Below are 22,360 nucleotides of genomic sequence, written 5' to 3'. Positions count from 1 at the left end.
ATAAAAATCTCCATTTTAAGACCAGAGTTCTAAGCTGATGAGAAGCTGCTTTTAGTTAAGTGTATGTTGTACTTGCCTTTTTCATCAATAAACTATTACTGAGGTCTCACTTATTCTTGGTTAGTGACGTAGCAGAGTTAAAAATGTTTTCTCCAGCAACTCTTCAGAAACCTAAACTAGTGTAAATTCATGGGTGTATTTCAAGATGGATTATCATATTCTCTCAAAGCCCTATTTCTGGTTTTGATGTAAAGATTTATCTGCATGGAAATTCCACTATTAAAACACCAGTTTCAGTGTAGTTTGTTTCAAAGTAGGGAAGGTCCAGGTTATTTTTTTTACTTTGCTGTTCATATTACTTTGCTGGTCAGGTCCCAGCAGAGGCACTTTCCCTGTGTGAGGTCACAGTCACTTTTATCTAGTTCTTTATTACAACAATGACATAATGAAATCTTAAAGGCTGTAATGCTTGCAGAGCATATGTGAATATAGAGCTACCATTCCCAAAGCTGTATCCCAAAGCAGCAGGTGATGTCTGGGGAAAGGTTTAATATTATCATCTTGTCTAAAGTAACCATGTTTAACAATAGAGCTGTGGCAGACTATGGAATCCACCCGGGTAGTCAGAGACACATCTCCTGCAATTTTTGCCAGCTAAGGGCATAAGATGGAATAGCTAAAAGAAGTCCTGCTCATTTCTGTAAAAGGGCTGCTGGTGCTTAAATTAGATTCCAGATCAGCTCGCTTTGAGGGGAGATCTGTTACAGAGAACAGACAAGGCCAATTTTCCAACCACGTGTTTTGAAGAAGGACATGACATTTTCTTCTCAACTGGATCCCTGGTTAATTTATTTCTGTTGCAACAAGGAATTTCCTGAGACTAAAACCTCTGACTTCTCTTGCTTAGATAAAGTATAATTCAAAATGCTAAAAAAGAGCAAACTGGTAACAACAACTGTTGGAATATCCCATACATAATCTGTTCTCTGCTCATTGCAGAGCAGTTTGGCCCCAAACTTCAGCAGGCATTTGTATTTCATATGATCCTACAACACAAGCTATCAGGCTTTTAAGAGTTAAATGATTTAAACCTAAGCAAAGTCAATTCACTGTGTTACACAGTTATTAATTATTATTAACAAGCATTTAATATATGTCAGAATAATGTACCAACTGACTTGAATTATGAACAGAAGTTGTTTTTTTCAGGGAATCAATAATTTCCCCACTCAAGGGTTTTCATAAATTCCTCTTCAGTAAAAGAAAGCATCTTAGCAGCTTCAAGGTGCATCTTAAAAAAAAAAAAAAAGAAGAAAGAAAAAACATTAGAAGCAGAAGGTAAAATAGTGAGAATTACCAATACAAAACCCTATAAAATTGGAATAGATGAAAGGGGTTTCAGATCTGGCATTCTTCTGTTTTGTACTATGGTTCTGATGGGTGTTCACCTGTTTAAGCTGAAGTTATACAAAAATGTATAGTGTAGGGATAATGTGGTAAAATTTATGCTAAACATTGCAACTTCAGCTCCAGTGAAATGGGACCAATAGCTTTTTGTAGTTCCTTATATTGCTTTAAAAATATCTCGGGTTTAGTGAAGGAGGGAAATTATGGAAAATCTGACAACTCTTGTGAAATAACACATATAAGAAAACTGGTGAATCTTCTTTAAAGCTCTTGCCATCTTACCATCATTAAGATTCCACATGCTAGTCTCTAATACACATGATTTTATTCAAAATGAGGATTTTAACACCATTAAAAATTAGCAATAAATCAGAGTGACTGTACTAAACCTTAACAAGAAATACCTGGAGCTGAACACAGGTGGCTGTGTTGCCATGTGTCACACCATGTGTCCATGGGGCACTGTGGCACATACACACCCCCACATGTACATGTGTACATATACATATGCTTAAAAGTCATACAGAATTCTGAATATGTACTTTACTACATAGCATGTAGTACATAACTGTAAATGGAAACCTGAAAGGAACAAACAGAACTTTTAAAGTTTTTTTCTGTTCAAATAATGTGCTTGTTTGGAAAAATGTTATTGGGGTCATCAAGGTAGGATGAGAAAACAAGTAGGAAACTGTCAGTGTAGCTGCACAGAACTGCCACTCAAAAAGGCACAGCAGGATGAAGGCCCTGAAAGCTCCCTGGGTTCCTGATGTCACAGCTGTGCCCTGAGTCCTCATCCCCACACTGGAGTATCATCTCTTTACCCATCATCATTCAAGTGGAAAGGGTCTCAGCTAAACTGCACATTTTAGTAAAATGGGTATGGTTTTTAGAAAATGAAAAAACTCAGGCCTACAAGGATGGGATATGTTCAAAGTTAGGAATGTGGTCAATTCAAAAGAACATCAGCCTTTGCTACAGAGCAAAACATTAGCAATCCACACTAATTAAAGTGAGGCTGCTGAACTGAGTCTCACCACTCGCAGGGCTCTGGTTTACTCGGTTACCTTACTTGACAATAGCTAAATTTAGCCTAGAGGTTGTTAAGTGAAATGTAACAGTACTCTGGTTCTTACCTTTTGTCTCTTTAAAATATCAATTAATTTCATCTGCTTTTTGAAACCTGTTATTAGCTCCTCTTTTTGTTTCTGCAGTTTCTTATTTTCTGTTTTTAGTTCTTCAATCCTTCTGAGTTCTTCTTTAGCTACATCCTACCATGGGAAGAAAAGGAGAAATGTATCATTCACAGAAAATCAGAAAGGCCATAACTTTATTCTTTCCATTTCTTCCTCTTGTGTAGGGTGCAGTATAACTTGCCAAGCCCTTTGGTGACCTGCTCTAAGTTAATTTTGGGACTCTGTCAGAGACACAATACCTTGAAATCTGATCAAGCCTTTTCTTTTGCTCTAGCATTACTGAGGGGTTGCAGGTTGGAACTTGCTTTCCTAAGACACTGTACCTTGTTACTTTGCTTCAGTTTATTCAGCTCCACTTTGTACCTCTCTGCTTCTTCCAGGGCTCTGTTTAAGCGAACCTCTGTTGCACTCTGACTGCCTGCAGTCTGCCTGTGTACACGCTTTAGATTCTCCAATTCCTATTTAAGAAGCAAAGGGTAAAAACAAATATTACAAATAATGGTATTTTAATTAATACCATAGACCACACATTTACAGAAATTCTGCCTCACCCCTGGAAACATAAGAGTCTGTGGACTTCTCTGTCTGTCTCAAAGCCTCATGATTCCGCCATTAAAACACCCCCTTCTCCTTTGAAATCTTGAAAAGGGATCATTCTCAGGTTTGTTTTAAACTTCTCCTGGAGTAATTGTGGAGCTGATCATGTCAGACCACAGGACTGATTGAAAAACCTATGGTCAGTCAGCAAAAATAATGTCAGTATGTCCATTCTCTGACAGGTTTGGGAAGGGTGGCTGGTATTCCTAGCTGCTGCTTCCAACCTGTTCCTTTTCCCTCTTTTCCCCAGAGATTACGTGCAATTAACAAAAAATTAGAACAGCCTATTGAGGATGGCTGAGGGTCATTTAATTGAGGAGAAAATAGTTCATCACGTGTTTATGGCAACGATCAAAACAGCTCCTGCTTATCTCTGATGGTGTTACTGCATAGTGTTGTAAGAAGGGAAATGAGAAAAAGAGACCAAGATGAGGACATAATGAGAGTCAAGATTGGGGAATATAGATAAAAGACAAAGTAGAAGAAACAGACAATTCTGGCAGAAAGAACACTATTCATTAAAAAGAAATAGACTTAAAAATATATTATTCAATGTTTAGTAATGGGCACAGAAAGATTCTTTTAATCAAATCAGGACAGAGAAGGGGTTTGTTAAACTTGTGCCCTCAGACTGCCCTACTTCTAACTTGTATTTTCTCAGTTCCACACCAGCTCTTGCAGTGGTTACTTCTAACTTCCACATGACTTATCTGAGAAGAGGACTCTTACTGACAAGTGTGTGCAGCTAAGATGTTATGGTAAAGGTATGACTGGAACACGTATTTCTGGGAAGCTTTGAGTCTTTTCCACAATGGATGAAGAGGACAGGAGAATAAGCTGAATCTCACTAATCCTCCATAATTCTATTGGTCCATATGCCTCCTCCAAAATTTCACAAAAACAGATGTTGCTTTAACACTTTTATTGTATTTCTAACCCATCCATCTGATTGATTGAAACAAGATGGGTAGAGCCTGGCTGTTGGGCAGCAGAGCTCCTGTACCACCAGAGAATGCCAGTGTTTGCTGGAGGCTGCTCCCCAGGTTCCCAAAGCACCCGAGCTGCATGACGTGCAAACCTCCATCTTGAGTCAAGACAATGGGGCTGTGAAGAGGTTCAACTGAATCTCTTGTGCTATGGTTTTTTTCTGCATTACTATGAAAAGCTCTGGATTTCAGCCTACCAAGCACTTAATGACTAAAAAACCAGTCTGCGTGCAATGCAAGGTATGTGTCAGTTAATCATATAATTTAATTATATAGAATTCTAATAATTATTTTAGGGGTCTTTTGTTTTTAAGCTGTCATACATAATACCAAGTATTTTTTACAAGTCATCCAGTGGGGGTATGTTGTCAGATACATTCAGCTCCGTTTTTCATCTTAACCAGGCTTGAAATAATATTTTAATTTTTAAGTAGGCAAGGATTCTGCTATTTTTTCAACACTTAAAGTAAACACTGGATTAATTTTCTCATATAATGTCACAGGGAGCGAAAAAAATACCATGTTCTAAAACTGCATCTCAGTTCAATTTCTGGGTTCTCTCCACTGTTCTGGCATGGCTGAGGCACTTGAATATCAGTAGGGAGAGTGATACCAGAGAGCTTGTCTATGAGTAACCCTCCCAGCAGGCATTCTTTCCTCCCAGTAGCAAGCATACACAGGACTTCTATCTTTAGAAAGCTCAGCAACACCTGTCCACCCACAAAAACATTTGAGAGACAATGTTTGCTTAACATCAAGTCCTTCTTCAAGGCAAAATATAAAATCCCTGCCCAGAGCCAAGGGAATAAGGGCACAACTTTGGTGTTTCCCTGACCTTTACTCAATGTTATAGCTACACTGAATTAACAAGTGAGAGAGAATACATAGGAAGGAATGTTCTTGCAGACAAGTAGTGAAACAAGACAGGAGAGATGGTATCATTTATTCAACCAACTAGATGGGAAGAATAAAATGGAAGTGCTGGAAAGAAGAGGATAGAACTTTTAGGAAGCATCAGAATTCAGCTGCTGCCTGAGGTAGATGTACCAGAAGAAATGTTCACATATACCAAACATCAAAGCAATGAAATTAAAAAATAACAAACCAATTACCATTTTTCAGGTAAACTGTGAAAACTAGGTGAAAATCTTTGCCTAGGCACATACAAAGAAAGTAGCTGGGTGATAAATAATTTGTGTAAATTGCTGAAAATCTAAGGAAGCTTGGGAAAGCATATATGACAACTTAAGTCTTCTATTATTTCTGTTGCAACAGAAATCTCTTCTCCAAATGTGTAGGGGAAGCATTCTCCTGGTTATATTACATGACTAGACAAAGTTATATGTATTACATGATTTTGAAGTCAACCTCTATAGCTCTGAGTAATTAAAGAAAAACACATGCTGCTCTTAAATTAAGTTCCAAACAAACAAAGCTGTGTGTGCAGGCCATCTGCTACAACCAGGCACATACACAGTTTGCAAATGTGGCCTACAGCAGCAGCCAGGTTACTTCTCATTCATCAAATGGGAGGGGCTGGTTTTCAAACAGTGCATTTTCAAGAAAAAAGACACATCCTTTCTTCTACCTGCAGAAGACACTAATTCAAGCTGCAGGTGGGTTTTGGCTTGTTTTGTTTTTTACTGTTTGCTAGGTTCTCCAGTTTACCTTAAAAAACTTATTGCCAGAAGTCATTTTTAACATTTATAAAGATAATCAGAAAAATAAAATTTCTCTGTATTTTTCTAAGATTCCTTTGTGAATTTGATAGCCATTTCTGTAGAGGTTCTTTTGCTTTCTGTGGGTCTTTTACACCATATTTTAATTATAAAATAGGGTAATATATGACTGTAGGAGCAGAAGAAAGGCAATTAGCAAAATACATTACTTCTTCCTTTAAAAAAGTGATTAGCAATTTAAAAATACAATTTCTAAAACCATTATTAGAGACTGAAACACTAATGGAGTCAGTGGATCTGAATCTATCAGACTAGGGTAGAGAGGGTGATTTGATGTGGGTTTCTTTCACTTTCATGGGACACATGAGACCAATACATGCAATACCTTGTTTAGTGCAAGGACCTCTTGTTGTAACCCTTCACTTCTTTTGTCTGTTTCTTGTGACAACATTTTGTACTTCCCGATCTGAGACTGTTGCACACTGATTGTTCGTTGCAGTCTGGCCTTTTCTTCTCCAGCATCTGTAAGCTGGGATTTTAAATTCTGATTTTCATCATCCTGTTTGACAGGGATTATAAAAAAAAAAACAACAAAACAACACAGCTGAATTGTTGCAAGAGAGCGGTAGGATAATGCAATAATAATGTTTTGTAAATAGAAGCCAGCATAAATAGACACAGTGATTTTTTTAAAATGTATTATTTTTCAATGTTTCAATCCTTCATGATGTATTCCACAATGATTTTGAGAAAGGAAACAAGCTAAGCTAAGACAAGCTAAGAAAACAAAACACCAACTGGCTGGAACAACACTTCAAAAACCAGTAATACTTTATGCATTTTATTTTCTGCAGTCTTTTACTCTTGTAGCAGTATCTAAAATATTTAATTTCTCATATTTCAGAGGTTTTGAGAACTAGGTATTAATATGTTACAAAATAACATGAGTAACAGTGGCACATAGATATTTTGTGTGAGAATAGCTCATTGTGTTGCTATTTTTGTGAGAATAGCTAAATGCATGCATTAGAAGAATTTCTGGGAAAAAGCTGATAAAATAATTTCTGATAAATCAATCCATGATGTTTTAGGAGAGTATGTGGTTTTTACTTAAATGCAAGCTAGTGATCTAGAATACATCAAGTATTCAAATTCAAGATTCTCTTATCATCAAGTGAATCCTGTATTAGCTTCATGACCTACTGGTAATTACATCCTACATCAAGCATTGTAATTTCAGGGCATTTTTCTTTTATAACCTTTTAAACATTCTACTAATACAGGCTATTTCAGAGATGAATTATGCCCTTCATTTTTTTAAGAAAAAGAAATCAAGGCATATACCAAAATGGAGTTTCTGTGAAAACAAGTATTTCTCTCCTGTCCTCTCAACTCCTAGAAACACCTGCTTCTCACCGGGGAATGTATCTAAGTTATTATCATTACCCTAAGTTTCATGTTACAGTACACACCCCAGAAACTCTCACTTCTTTATATTTAAAACAGCTTTTCTGTTCCCTTAGAATATCTGGACTGTGAATTAGGAAAAAAAGCCACAGTCTAACTTAAAGCTCCACCAATATGAATTTTTTGTGACTTTCTGAACATAGTATAGTTATTTTCACACCAGGAAACTAGTATCTGAATTGATACATGTACATACAGAGTGCTGTGGGAGCAGGACAGGAATAGGTATGAGGCTGTCTTCTGTCACTGGCTATAGTAACTAGATTTTGTAGTATTTTTGGCATAGAATGATGAAGTTCAATAGCTACTGATAAAGTTATATTTTATTTGAAAGTTAAAATGTCTTTAACATATAATGTAAAAGCTTTCTTTGGATCACAGCATAAAAACTATTGAAATGCAGAAGAAAATTTATTGATAAAAATTAAATAAAGAACAGAGATATAAAATATCAACATTTAATTTGTTCCCAAGATTTTTTACTGGTACCTATCTCAAAAAACTATTTATAACTCTAAAGTAAAAGCTTGAGAGAAAACATATTGGTGGTTTGCCATATGTTCTGGGTCTCATCATCACATTTGGGTCTTGGGAACAGGTGGAAAAAAATTCTGAAGTAAAAAGATGACAACTAAGAATAATCTAATTGTGTAAAACAGAAAGTTAGTTCAAAAGCCTTGCTTAATTCCAAATGCATGAAAAAGGGGTGATCCCTCTGGCAGACACAAACTATTTAAGGTTTTACAGTTCAAGAGATGCTTGAGTATCAGTTGAAAACACATTGCCAGAGAATGCAGATCACAAAACTCCCCTGTAGTACACTCTAACAGCAAAACATATGTAGCTTCACACTGCCTTAACTTCAGTCTGATCTGCTCAAATACACAATTCCAAATACACTTCTCCACATCAAATGTAATATTGTTAATGGAGAAAGCCTCATTTCTGATTTGAATTCAGTTTAAAACAGATTACAGATCAGCTGTTGCCACACTTTTTTCCAAGGACACCTGAAGCACCTGACTAAACTTAGCAAGCTTTTTTATGTCTCATTCTGCCCTAAATACCCCTCTCCTCCCATTACCCAGCTCCAGGCACTGCTCATTTCTTCTTTCTGTACCAAAATCTATCTGCCTGCTACTGCATCCTCTACCTCAGGCTCTGGTAACACTCTCCTTCTCAGCAGTGATGGTTAGAGTACTCTACAGCACCACCCTCATTCCCAGTGGTTCTTTCCTGCCTCAAATTCTTTTTAAGTATATTTCACAAGATTTTAGCCCAAGATCACAGTTACACAGAAATCACTATCCTGGTCTCTAAATTCTTAGGAAATTTTTAAAAACCTAGAAACTTAGCTCTTAATACTTGAAAAAAAAAATCTGTTGTCATTATTTGATAAAGGGGAACCTACTCCATTTCTATAGATAAGAAAACTTGGCTCTTACCTTTTTCCTGCATTCACACACTACACTATCCAGTTCTTCCTGCATAACACGTAACTTTGCCTTAAGTAATCTGATTTGAGTTTCTGTGAACATAAAAGATTATACGTAATATCCGCAGGTACCTATTATTCAGTGCAGAAAAGAAGCAAAACTGATGGAAGAACTCACTTTGATCTTGTTTTTAAAAGCACACCACATTTTTTGGAACTATTAAAGAGTAAGAGGGCAATAAAACCTCAGATTTCTCAATAAATGTTACAACTTTCCCATTCTTAGGCAAAGTTTTGTATTGATTTTTCCTTTTTATGATGGAACTTGACATCTTTAAAATGTAAAAGACTCATAATACTTAAAATTGAAACTCATTGGAAACTTCTGTCATACTATGCTACATGTGGCAGCATTCCCAGAGACCAAAGTCAAGAGAACTACATTGTAGGTAAGTCTACATTGCAATTAATCTGTGGCTTCAATTTGGGTAATTACACCCAAAGTAGTTTTAAACTGCTCACAACAAGGGAGTAAATGCAGACTGCAAAACTCTCCTAATAGGTAAATACCTCTCCCACAATATAGTCTATGCTTTTTTAAAGTACACTGCTAATATTATTCAATCATTAGATTAAAATTAAATTAAGCAGATGTTTTTTTCAAAATTAAGTACTTTCTTGCTCTTGGACAGCTAAGACACATACTACTGTCATACCAAAACAAGCTGCGTGTGAAGTAATGTTCTTTTACTCTCTGTTCCCCACTGTTTTCCCAGACCCTTCACCAGGAACTCCCCCTGTGACCTTCCACAGGCACAAAGCATGGAAACAGTCTGAGGGTGAAGATGAGCAACACAGGAATAACCATTATATGTAGAGAAACAAGATAAACCAGGTGCCTCGAATTGCCAGTGAATGGGTGTGAGTCCACCTGTGCCTGATTAGGACAGGCCCCTATTGGGCATGAGCAAGACCAGGGGGCCAATAAAGGTGGGACACACACCCACAGAGGCAGCTCAGCTCACTCTGGTGCGAGGCATGGAGAGGCCAGCAGCTCGTCGAGTCTCTGGAGCAAGAAAGGCTCTTCCTGCTACACTTCTACCCTGGAAGTGCTGTGTGGTGGCTGGAGTCCTGGAAGAGACCAGCAGCTCGTCGAGCTTCAGGAGCAAGAATGGCTCCTCCTGCTACAATTATATGCAGCTGGTGCAAGGGGAAAGGAATAACTGGAGACATTTCAACTGGAGCTGAACATGAAGGGATGGATGGGTACCTGCTTATTTGCTGTAGTAGCAATTTTTTTAATTTCACCCTCCTCCCCTTATCAGCTGTCAACTACACCTTAAGTTGGCTTCTGCATTGGCCAATAATAAGTATAATCTGGGGAAACACTACCAAAGAAATAATATACACATACTTTTTTTCTTCCTGTTACATCCATGTGAGCTTTAAGTAACTAGTGGCTATTTAGTTACTAGAGGGACACTATATTGAAGCCATCAAGTTTAACACTCTCTCATATACTTCCATATTATGTAGTTGTTTGATTTGCTTCTTAAAACATATTGTAGCTTGGCATTCACAATATCCTGTGGCAATAATTTAATTATGCATCATGTGAAAGGCAAACACTTTGTATAGCTTGCTTTAAATCAAATTTAATGTGGAATTTACCAATGTGTGTATTACAAAAACACAGCTTTCCTTTTATCTTTGCCATTTTCATTATAGAATATTTCATACTGGCCTCAAATGTTTTGTTTTCAAATTGAAGACTCCAATACAAGTTGTTCCTATAGTTGCTACTATATACTCCTTCCTGTATTTTTCCTAATTCTACATCCTGGTTTTGAGATGGAGTGTGTAGAGCTGTGCCTCGTACTCAAGATGGGGTAGCATGAATTACATTGCAGCATAATGATAACAGTACAATATTTTGTTTTCCATTATCTTCTAAAGGATTTCCAACAATCAGTTTGCCTTTTCCACTGTGAACAAGTAGTAAGCTTATGCTTTCAAAGACATCTTAATTAGTAATCACTAAAGTAAGTCCAACTCAAACCTAAGTGTTATTTGTGTTGTTTCTTCTCTGAGCGTTACTTTGCACTCTGATGCTGAACATAAACTTCAATCACTTCACTCAATAGTTTAAGCTTCTTCTACAACATTTCTGTTTTACCTATCCCAACAATTGTTTCAAATTATTTTCTTTACCAGCTGTCATTACTTCCAGATATATTTTTATGTATATTGAACATAGTGAGCCTCATGACAGATCACTCTAGAGCTATGCCACTATTTGCATAAACTTGTTTCTTTTTAACATTTTGTTTCTTCTTTTACTCAGATATTAGTCCACAGACAAATTCTCTTCTGTCTTAGCTCTGTCATTAAGAGCACTCATTAACTGTAAGAGCACAGCTAGAACCATATCAGCCTTAGGAGGTAGCTATGATCCAAAATCAGTTTGAATTCTCAGAAGAGGTAATGAAACAATTAGCTTCCTAATTTCTCATCACCTGATGAGGCTGATAAGGGGGAGGGGGAATCACTTACTAAGATGGTCTTAGGTTATAAAGTAATCCACAGTTTAGGGAATGGTAATCAAGAAAAGGATGTCAGAGTCTGATACCTTGCAAGAGAGAAAAGGTGTCTTGAGCTCCTGAGGAGTCTTGAGGATCAACATGAACCTCACTTTTCCCTGTGCTTAGTCATATGTCACCTCCTTTTCCTCTATGACCACACAAAAAAAACCCCACCTTTTTTTCCTTTAAGAGCTTTAGAAATTTCCCTGTAATTTCTACATAAGCTCTTCCTGTTTTTTTTCAGGAGAACCCATTTTTAACAGTCAGAAAGCAAGGAAAAATAAGTTCTTAACCATGGGAGGAAACTTACCTGCTCCAATTTCATTTTCAGCCCTTGGAAGCACATCGTCATCTAGGCAATCTGGTAAGCCTCCTCTCTCTAGTTGTTCTTCAATTTTGCTTATTGTTTTTGCTAATGAAAATTCTATGCAGTCTTCTGATAGTGCAACATCATCAGCACTTTGTACTTCCAGGCTTGCTATTTTTGAACTAAAAAAAAAAAAAAAAAAAGGCCAATTATAAATTTTAAAAATTTGTAATATGAAAGAAAAATTACAAAAAGTGTAGGTTTTTTATGGTTATTTACCTGATGCAACTTAATTGCTTGCATCCCGATGACCCATTGATAGAAATTTATTTTCTTGTTGTAAGATACCTCTACCATTGGTTTTAGCTACTACTTCTGTCTTCAATTCTGCCACTCCTCCCCCCTCAGCATTACATTTATTCCCAAGGGATATGAAGCTCCTAAATTCTTGTTACAATATATCTTCATCCTAATGCAGCTTTCAAACTCCCTTCCAGCTGCTTTCTCCCACAACTTTGGGTTCAGCCTGCATGCCCTGTGTCTGCATTTATGAATCTCCTTATGAGAACCACCATGACAGCCACCCCCAAACTGCCCAAGGGAAGTCCACAAGTGACCCCCTAATACTGAAAGACAACCTTAGCCTCTGTCAATTCCATGTTCTGCCAACTTGCAGACAATTTTCATCCTCCTTTGGTATTTGTCCATATCTTGCATCAGTTTTCATTTGCTCACAGGATTTTATGCATGTCTCTCATCTTTTGTCCATATCTCCTTTTACAACCTGAATTTCCTATCTAGAAAGCTGAAGCTTTTGAGCTTGAAACCCCTGGAAGCTGAGGTACTGTTCTTGTCTCTCTCTTGTCCTGTGAGCCCAGGATTCACCAAAATAGGGGAGACCTCTCAGGGCCTCTTCACAAACCAGTCTGCACCACCTAAGGGTTTCTGTGGTGTGTGCTCCTTAGGCATCCCTTCACTGAAGGATTTTCACTGACAGCCTTGAGAGCTGCCACAGTAGCAACAGTTTCATTGCAATATTGATCACATATGTTCACTAGTGCTTTCTGGTGGTCAAAGCAAGTGAACAGAGACACCTACTTGGTAGTGCTTAAGAGGACCAAGTTTATTACATATATATTAATGTAGAAGCATCCATAATAAAAATAACCTGATAGACCTTGTCCTGTGAGCCCAGGATTCACCAAAATAGGGGAGACCTCTCAGGGCCTCTTCACAAATCAGTCTGCACCACCTAAGGGTTTCTGTGGTGTGTGCTCCTTAGGCATCCCTTCACTGAAGGATTTTCACTGACAGCCTTGAGAGCTGCCACAGTAGCAACAGTTTCATTGTAATATTGATCACATATGTTCACTAGTGCTTTCTGGTGGTCAAAGCAAGTGAACAGAGACACCTACTTGGTGGTGCTTAAGAGGACCAAGTTTATTACATATATATTAATGTAGAAGCATCCATAATAAAAATAAACTGATAGACAATAATAGCAACACAAATATTTTATTACAAACATAAAGAGATGTGAATAATATACCTTGAAGTTGTTGTTTTCCCCTTACTTCCAGAGTATGGACTGTTCTGAGCCATGGGCATGGAAGCACATTTCTTCTTGTTTGCTAGCTACAATTTTTTTCAAAATAGTTATTGTTTTGGTTAGTTAGGAATTACTTTTTTCTCAGGTATTTTTGCATTGTTGTGGATTTTTTTTGTTTTTTATCCACTCAGACTCCAGGGTACTTTTCAAAGTATGCTTTTCAAACTTCCAGAAGCTTTACACAATTTTACTTCTGCTCACTTTATCTTACAACTCTCATAGCCATATGCCTCAATCATAATACATCCAGTAGTTATTTGCTTGTGGGAGTTTTTTCCACACAATGAATTCATACATACATAAGGCTCTCTTCTATTACTAGAATATTAATATAAACAGAAAACAGAGTGCATTTCTTTGAAAAATGCTTATCATCAAATACATACTATTTTAATCCATTACTTTAATCTTATACATTCCCTGTATATGGAAGATCTAACAGTATTTTTGTTGCTTTCACTCAAATATTGCAAAAAAATAGGCTCTTTTTATATTGTATTCTGATAAATAACTGAAGGCAGTATTTTGGAAGCTTTAAATCACTTCCTAAAAAATGTAATGTAATTGTAATTAGAGACTAATGAATTTGTTCCTAATCACAATATTTTTTCCATTATATTTCCCTTTTGTTTAATACTACATCTAGAAGACAGTAATACTGCCTTGAGTTTTATACTAGTGGAGGAGGAAAGGGGAGAAAGGAAAAAATTAGTTATGTTCTGATATTTTTAATGTGAAATTCTTCTATCAGTGCTCAAAACACTCTTGTCAATGGTTCACAGACAAGGAAAATTAGAATTCAAAAATTAAATGTGATATAAATCCACTTAACCACTCAGTGCCACTGAGAAACCCTGCTAACACCATCCCATATCACTTCTTTGAACATCATTTCCTTTCACCTTCCCACCCATTAAGTCCCCTGTGTAGTACAGCCTCAAAACCAGAAGTAATACATGGAAATTATACTAGAAGAGGAAACAGCCAAAAGAGTTTTGACTATGATACCTCAGTATGTGAATGTGCAGGAGATGAAACTCCAGGACAGAGTGGATCTCTGCAGGAAAAAAAATATTCTCTGATTACAAATAACAAAAGAAGCATTTTACAATAAAAATTCAACCCACTCTTAAGAACCAGAACATTTTATATGTCTAGAATAAACAATATGGCTAAGGTGGGAACACACTAAATTCAGTCATAAATTCAGTCTCATACTCTCTTTCCTTTCTGGTAAATCCAGGGTATGGAGTACAGCAGTTTACTCATGTACCAGGATCTGAATCTTGTCTCCTGCAATTCAGGCAACTGCAGCCTTATTAGATCAGTGATTCCCCACAGGGGATCAAGGGAGCACTTATCCAGCATGCAGAGTGTTGTCAGCCTCAACAGGAGACTGACAATCCATTACAAAAGATCACCAACAGCTCAGTGCTTAATATGCCCACCTGACATACAAATCCCTGAATTAATACAAAGAAAGTGAAGGTATAAACCAGTGCCCTCTGCATGCTAAGAGGGAATGCAATTGGATGCTCAGATTGACTGTTGCCAAGTCACCTGACAGGGACTATCGAGTGAATATGAGGTGGAAGCAATTTATAAATTACCCCCCACAGAATTTTTGCTGAAATAAATATTACAAATACTGTATCAGTTTTAAAGATTAAAACACTCAGCTTTCCTATCTGCTTATTTGGCTGAAAACCATCCTTAGTAACTGAACTTCAAAGCAAATGACTGTTTTTAAAATCTGCTGGAAACAAGCAGAAAGTTTTAGCATGCTGTCTACTATTCAGGTCAAGTTTCTTGTCATATATGTAACTTTGCTTTCAAAATAAGTTATGTGAATCTGTGTTATTGCACTGAAAGTCTACTTTTTTTCCCCCTACCTTTTATAGTCTTTTACTTCAATTAAAATGCTGGCTTATAAAAGATTTGGAACAAAATTTAAATTTCAGGCATATCAAATCATGTCAACTGTCTGGCCAACTGATTTGAGCAAGTGTTTAGATCTTGCCTTTAAAAATTTCACAGACATCAATTCATCAACAAGAATTATCTGCACAAAGCTCCAGATTTTATTAATCCAAAAAAAAAACAACCCACCAAAAAAAAAAAAAAAAAAAAAAAAAAAAAAAAAAAAAAAAAATCCACCAACCCCAAACTGGAGAAATCGTCTGTGTGTGGTTGGCAACAGACTTCAAGAATAGGATGATTAGTTTTTGTCTATTTACCCTATTTTCTTCATGCTCCCTTCCTATTGGTTAGCTTTGGAAACATGCAGAAGGTGAAGATTTGCTGCCACAGAAATAGCTGTTATATGTTATTCTATAATATATGAAAATAGAACACTTCCTATATTCAGTAAACCAATAATGTTTTATCCTTCAGTAGACTAGTTTGTTCCTACTATATCAGTTGTCTCAGGGTCTTATTAAAAAAAAGAAAAAAGAAAAACAAACAAAAGCCCAGTGTTCTGAATTCCTCACACATGTTTAACCTTAGTAGTTTCTACCCTTTCCCCATACATGACAACACATTTCTAAAACCTGATAATACTGTTCCATCATTTGGTAAGTGAAATCAATGTGTAAATCCTGAAAAAGGATACAAATAAATAGCTAGAGGATCGTGGCAGCACTGAAACAGCAGCTCATGTTTAACAATTCCATCTCTGCATGTAAACAGGAGCTGCATGAGCAAACCCTTTGTGTTTGCTAATCCTATTCAAAGCCTATAGCATGCTTGCCCATGCGCAGAGTCCCCGTCGCCATCAGCCTGGCCATGCTCTGAGGAGGGAAAGTGTAAACAAAAGCTGATTGCAGTGCGGTGCCACTGGAGCTGCTTTGTCTCTGTAATTCAAGTGTCTCTGGAAAAATTATACTATACAAGCTCTAGAACAATTTATTTTAAAACACACACTAACTTGAAGAGTGACTTGAATATTTGCTAGCTTTTACTTTGCTAATTAATTTTTTTCTCTTAACCTACTTTTTATTTTTTTCCCTGATACTATCTCTTTCTCTGCTTTGATTTCTTCCCTTCTTTCCTGCTGCTTTAGTGTTCATTCTCCTTAAAGAAATCCATGGTAATTTGAAATGGATATTTCAAAAACATCCTAAGTGCTTCCTTTAGATTTATGGCCTATCTGTTTACACAATTTTGAATGAAAAAAATGTTTTTAATTAAATATTAAATACTTGGAACTAATCTAATTGAATGGCCTCAATGTTCACTCATGGATAATCAGCATGCTTAATTCCTAGCACACATTTCTAGGGTTTTTTTCACTACAGCACAGGATTTCAATTCTTCTCCTGCATAAATGTTTACCAGAACACAGACTGTGGTTGATTTCAGGTGTTTTCATTTATGTTAGTAGTTGGAGATCAATGTTATTCCAATGTGCTAACTGCCAATATTTTTTTTTAATTCTTCCAGCACTCCCATTTATTTCCAATGTATACCATCAAAGCTGTTAAATCCCTTTGAGAGGCTGAATCTTCCTCACCTTACTTCATAAAACAACCCTGTAACTCAACTCCATTTTGAAGTTAAAGATTTTCTGTCTACTGCCCAAAATGCATCTAACAGAAAACTAAAGCAGGATCCAGGATTTGTTTGCAAAGCATGATTATACTGGTAACACATCAAGATTATTTTTTCCCCTCTACAGCTGACAGATACAGCATTAAAATAGCTCAGGAACAATTTTAACTACAGTAGCAAACTTCTGCCAGTACAGCCAGGCTTCTATCACAGACTTCCTGTCACACCTTTTTGTGTACTGACAAACCCTTCTACATTCATAAAAACTTGCTTTTTGTTTTTTGCTCTTACTCTGCACAAAAGTCATTATTTTATCATCTCTAGCAGATTTTAATATATATGACTTCAAAACAGTTTCCATCTTCTGCTTAACATTTGGGACACTGTAGTCTGAACTGATGTCTTTGTTTTCCAGATTAGTGACACTGGAAATTAAGGAGCCCACCAGATCAGATCCTTGATAAAGTATGGTTTTAGTCTCTCTCAAATTCACCCACTGCCTGTATTATCAATATACAAACCCCAGAACAAACGAGTAAATAATAACTAAGTCAATACAGCTGTGCATCCAACCTAGAGCTAAGGGGTTTGGAAACACTGGCCAAACCCCACAGCTGTACCTTTGCTCATTCAGGACAAAGGTATGCTGGCCTCAGATGTGTAATGATATCCAGGTTCCAGAGGGTGGCAGCTGAATGTTTGCCTGGCTTGGGGTTTTGTGTTTGGTTTGGGTTTTTTTAATTAAGCACTTCCTGGAACGTTCAGGCCAAGTTAAATGTGAACCAGTATCTATTTCTGTGCTTTGTCAGCTGAACTGGTTAAAAACCATCTACTGCTAAGGGTCTACTGTTTTTTACTGCAAAGAAACATGTTCCCTTACCTTGCATTTTTACAGATGTCAGCACTACTTATAATCCTAGATAAGACATTTCAGCAAAATTAAGTCTTCCTTGAAATAACAAGGAAGAACACTTAATATCAATGGTTTCAAACAACAGGAAAAAATTTAGACTCCACCAATGTAGAATGCTCCAAACACAGATAAAACAGGAGCATGACTAGGGTGCAAGTCTGGGTGTGCAGGATGAGTGTGAAAGATTCCCTGCAAATCATATGCAGCAGCTGTAAAGCACATACCTGTGTATGTCATCTTCGTATGACTTAGTTTGTACTGAAACTGGTCTAGATAGTACTTCCTGCTGGCATTTCTTTATTAAAACAAACAAAAAAACAGCAGTCAGGTTTGGGGAGAATATAATTTATTAAAGGTGAATTACATGTTTGTAAATCACAGATCATAACAACTATAGTCTACTATGGAAAAGAATGGAAACTATAGTCTGCTGTGGAAAAGAACTCATAAAACACTAAAACTTAAAATGCTGTTCCTGTCCCCAGCACTTATTTCTACTCTACAACATGTAAATTGCCTTTTGCCTGTAACATTTTTACCCAGCTTTACATCATCTGAGATGCTGCAACCTTCTGTCCCTTTCCTCTAAAATACAGGAGTAGCAAATACACTGCAGGTGGAACAAATTTTCAGTTTTCCATATTGTGCAATAAGCCTTAAAAATAAATCTTTATTCATGAAGTACGACCATAATTGGACACTGATATGTTGTATGTACTTTAGAGAATAATTTAGTCTGAATGTTCAGCTAGCTTCTATGTTGCTAAGTTACAGTTAGCATAATCAAGAACAAATGCAGTTGTCCTCTTTGGCATTTGTCTTTTTGTTGTGGTGTTTGTTGGGGGGGTTGTTGTTTTTTTTAATATTCTTTTAAATGTAGACTGTTTTTCTTCTGTTGTTAATGTATATCTGTGCAATATGGCAGTGCCATGTGATACATTGTGTCCTAAGAATATTTGATCTTCTGCTGTATTTAGAGAAGGGGGAAAAAAAAAAGTATTGTTGCTTTTTTTAAGAGACTAGATGCTATTTTGGACACTTCATCTGCTTCTGTTCAAATGCCAAGCAGTTAGCCTCAGCTTACCACAGCTCAAGAGAAGAATGTTTTCACAGGACATAAAAATGAAGATTCAACAGTAGGAAAAGTGCATATAAGTATAGCTTTCCAGAAGACTTAATAATCTGCTTTTTTTTTCTTTCAGATTGAACAATGCAGATCCTGCATACTAGGATATTACTGCAACAGTATCTGGTTTTCAAAAACTAATTTATGTTTTAGTATTTAAGGCACAAAGCCACCTACAGGTACTTTTCTTAAACATCATAAAGGTTTTTATGTGGTTTTATGTATATATCTGTACAAACGCTCTACACATCTATGTGAACATCTACTTACCTGATGAAATAATATATAAACCTATTTTGGATGTTTTTCAGTAGAAGTTTACAATTAAAAAAATAAAATAAAATTAAGACCTTAGATAGCACTTGACACCAAAAATATATTTAGTTGTCATGGTCTAAATAATTTCTTTTGAAACCTGACCCCATGTGCATGTGAACCAAGGCTGAGTTATGTAACAGTCTGCATAACCTACTCACCATTACTTCTTCAGCCTGACGCACCAGTTTCTCTGTTTTTGCTTCTAATTCTGCATTCAGTCGCCTAAAAGAGTAAGAATCCTTGTGACTGAGATTTGCAAAGATTCAAGAGAGTGAAATGTAAGCATGGTAGAATCTCTTCCTGACCTAAGTAGGAACTGAGAAAGATTCCTACAAAAGTACACTGAAATAAACTTCAGGGTATTAACAAAGTGACATTTCAACCATTTCCTGGGTTTATGTCAAATCAATTGTACTAAAACACCTATATTCACCAAACAGTAAGGTTTAGATTATAATTCTGGGATGTAAAAGGTGGCCTTAGTTTTGGCCATGTTATCACTTAATACACCTTTTACATCTTTATTTTCTCAACACTTTCTGGTTTTAACACAGTCTTTGCGTTAGGAATTGGGAATGTAATCATGTACTATTAATGTTATTTGATTGCATCATTTAAACGTGTCACTGTATGCATGTACCGCTTAAGAAAAACTTGAATTCTTGCGTACTTCACAGGTTTTCAGGCGGTGTGAGCGAGTTCCTGAGGCACGGCCCACCCCTCAGCGGAGCTGAGGACTGACAGGTAACAGAGTGTTTTGAATATGTTTTCACTGCATTTGTCACAAAATTTAGAGCTCTGAAGCTTTTTTTAAAAGGCCTAAGCTCTTATAATTTGCAAGTAATGGCAATGGTTTTAATGCGGAAAAATCTGAAGTCCGGTGCTGTGGGATGGACGTCAGGCCTAGGGCAGCGCACAGCCCGCCCTGAGGCGCCGGTGTATAACGGCGGCGGGAGGGCGTGAAGCCTGGCAGTGGTGCTCTCATCGGTACGCTGCGGGGGAGCCGGCTGAGGGACCCGGGCACGGAGCATTAACCGCGAACTCCGTTAGGACCTCCAGCAGCAAGCGGGGCAGCGCTACGGTGATCGGGCCAGGCCACCGCCCCCGGCCGCCTCCTTACTTGTACTCCGCCTCCTTGGCCAGCAGGTCTCTGCTCACCACGCCGGGCGGCCCGGGGCCGCCGGGAGGTCTCCGCACTTGCAGCGAGGACGAGTTAGCGTGCGGGGCGGGTCCCTTCCCGCTGCCTCCGCTCGTCTCCCGGTGCTCGAGCCGCCGCCTTACCCCGGGAGGGCGCCCGCCACCGCCCGCCGCCATTTTGTCCGCCCAGAGGCTGCTGCTGCGCGGCGTCGCCTTCGCCAGAGCAACCGTCGGCGTTGGGGGTGGTGGCTCTGCCGCCCTCCCCTGCTCCGCCGTCAGGCCCCGCTTCGGCTGCCCTCCCGGCTTGATCGCTTTCCCGCCGCGGCCCGTGGGTCCGGCCAGCCCCCCTGGTGCTGCTGGGTGTGGAGGGCAGGGGCAGCCACGTTTCGGCCCCTGCTGCCAGGCCGTGGGGCGCTGAATCACTTCATCCCCCTTTCCCTCGCAGAGTTTGGTCCCAAGGTGACACCGTGTCAGAGCCCCTTTGACAGCAGTGGCGTTCTGGGGGCATTGGGATGAGACCCCTGACCAGAGGCCAGGGATCAGCTGGGTCGCCTTGGGTTTGGGTGAGACAGACATGGTCTGAGGTGTCATTCTGCTTTCTATTGTAATAAATATTTCTTACAGTCCTGTTTGAGCCTTCTGGCCTTGCTACGTATTGTTGTACCACCATCCCTTCATTTTGATGTATTAAGCTTGGGCAACTTCTATATTTGCAGCATGACAGTAATGGTTCCACCCTGCATACTGCTATTCTGTCTCTCTCTACATTTTCTGTCCCCAGTTTTGTGCAATTACTGTCAGGTTTTAGCTTTGTCCTTTGCCTTTGAATCTGTCCATTATTTTTATCCCTCTCCCCCTCACTGTTTGATTTTGCCGTGTTTCTCCTTCCTGGTCACCCATGACCCATGGTCACCATGAGCCTATTCCCTCTTATCCATTGCTTCACCACTCATTTCCTCATTCGTGTTGGTTTCCTTTCCCAAGTTTCTAATGCTCCTCCTCCATATGACAACAGTGTCATCATCCTGCCCTCATATAGGTAGCTGGCTATCTATATAGCAAGAATAATACCCTGAGTTACATGGGCTGTGTATTATTTTAATGAAGAGATTTGCACAGGGGAAATCAGAAAGGCTTAGCTGACTGGACATAGAAGGTCTGTGCGTAGTTGAGGGATTTCTGCAGAAGCATTAGTTGCAAAACAGAAGAAATGCTTGAAGGAGATTAACTTTGAGCATGGAGACAAGCAGTGTAATGGGATAAATGGAGGTGAAAGGAAAGGCAGGACAAATGTGATTAGTGGAAGGCAAAAAATAGAAATATCAATGTAGAAAATGGAAGTGCTTAATAGTAATGTTGATACAAAGATATTGATAGGAAGAGGGAAAACAGAACCTATGAAAAAAGTTATGGAGCTTTTGAAAAAGTTGTCAGCCAAGAAATCAGTTAATTACTTTTTTTTTTTTTTTTTCCTAATAATAGCAAGAGATTAATGATGGCCTTTCAAAAAAGAAGTTATGCAGAATTTAACTCTATCAGTTATGCTTTTGATCTGGAGAAACAAGAAAGGGCAAGGTCAGTGGAAGAAACCAAACTTCCACAGGGGCAAAGACAGATTTTGTTAAGAAGCAAGTTACCGATTCCAGGAGAGATGAAAGCATCATAACCAAAGCAAGGTTTTAGGAGCCTCTCCAGTGAATTTTAGTGAGATTCTGCAAGATTTCAAGAGAAACAGAAGCTAGAGAAAGGAATCAAGGTTGGCATGATGAAAGCTAGGACAGACATGCTCATTCCAAATGGCAACAAATTATTTTTTTTTCAAAGGCAAGTACTATTTCTTTTTTGTAGAACTAAAATGTCACCTTAGTAATATTCTTACTGTTCTTAAAGTTCTTGTCCAATGTATGTATAAGACCATAGCATATTAAAAATGCCAAAAGTATTAGCTAGAGGATCTCTGCTGGTTAGATACTGAGGCAACAAAATCACTGGCTGAGATTAGAGAGATTAGAGCCACTGGTTTTCTGGCCAGCTTTTAGTTTAATCTTA

General features: G+C 38.0%; 1 protein-coding gene across 1 annotated transcript; it reads right to left on the bottom strand.

Moving 5' to 3' along the window:
• Positions 1 to 33: 33 nt before the first annotated feature.
• Positions 34 to 20,887, bottom strand: TEX9 (testis expressed 9). Its single transcript, XM_030457295.1, has 11 exons — positions 20,295 to 20,887; positions 19,333 to 19,396; positions 17,955 to 18,025; positions 14,274 to 14,322; positions 13,206 to 13,291; positions 11,660 to 11,838; positions 8,778 to 8,860; positions 6,251 to 6,424; positions 2,927 to 3,061; positions 2,544 to 2,678; positions 34 to 1,291 (listed from the first exon to the last, which is right to left on the bottom strand). Exons 1-11 carry the CDS (start codon positions 20,885 to 20,887, stop codon positions 1,214 to 1,216), a joined length of 1,647 nt encoding a protein of 548 aa, XP_030313155.1. The 3' UTR covers positions 34 to 1,213.
• Positions 20,888 to 22,360: the final 1,473 nt, after the last annotated feature.

This window comes from Calypte anna, chromosome 10, assembly GCF_003957555.1.
Source record: "Calypte anna isolate BGI_N300 chromosome 10, bCalAnn1_v1.p, whole genome shotgun sequence".
Taxonomy (NCBI): domain Eukaryota; kingdom Metazoa; phylum Chordata; class Aves; order Apodiformes; family Trochilidae; genus Calypte; species Calypte anna.
Note: the sequence above shows the minus strand (reverse complement) of the source record. Positions and strands in the feature narration are given on the sequence as shown.

Coding starts and splice junctions, on each gene's coding strand:
- TEX9 (XM_030457295.1), bottom strand. CDS start 20,887: ATGTCTGTCTCACCCAAACCCAAGGCGACCCAGCTGATCCCTGGCCTC. Junction 11,839..13,205: donor GGGAAAACAACAACTTCAAG/GTATATTATTCA, acceptor TTTTTTTTTTAG/TTCAAAAATAGCAAGCCTGG. Junction 2,679..2,926: donor AACTGAAGCAAAGTAACAAG/GTACAGTGTCTT, acceptor TTCCCATGGTAG/GATGTAGCTAAAGAAGAACT.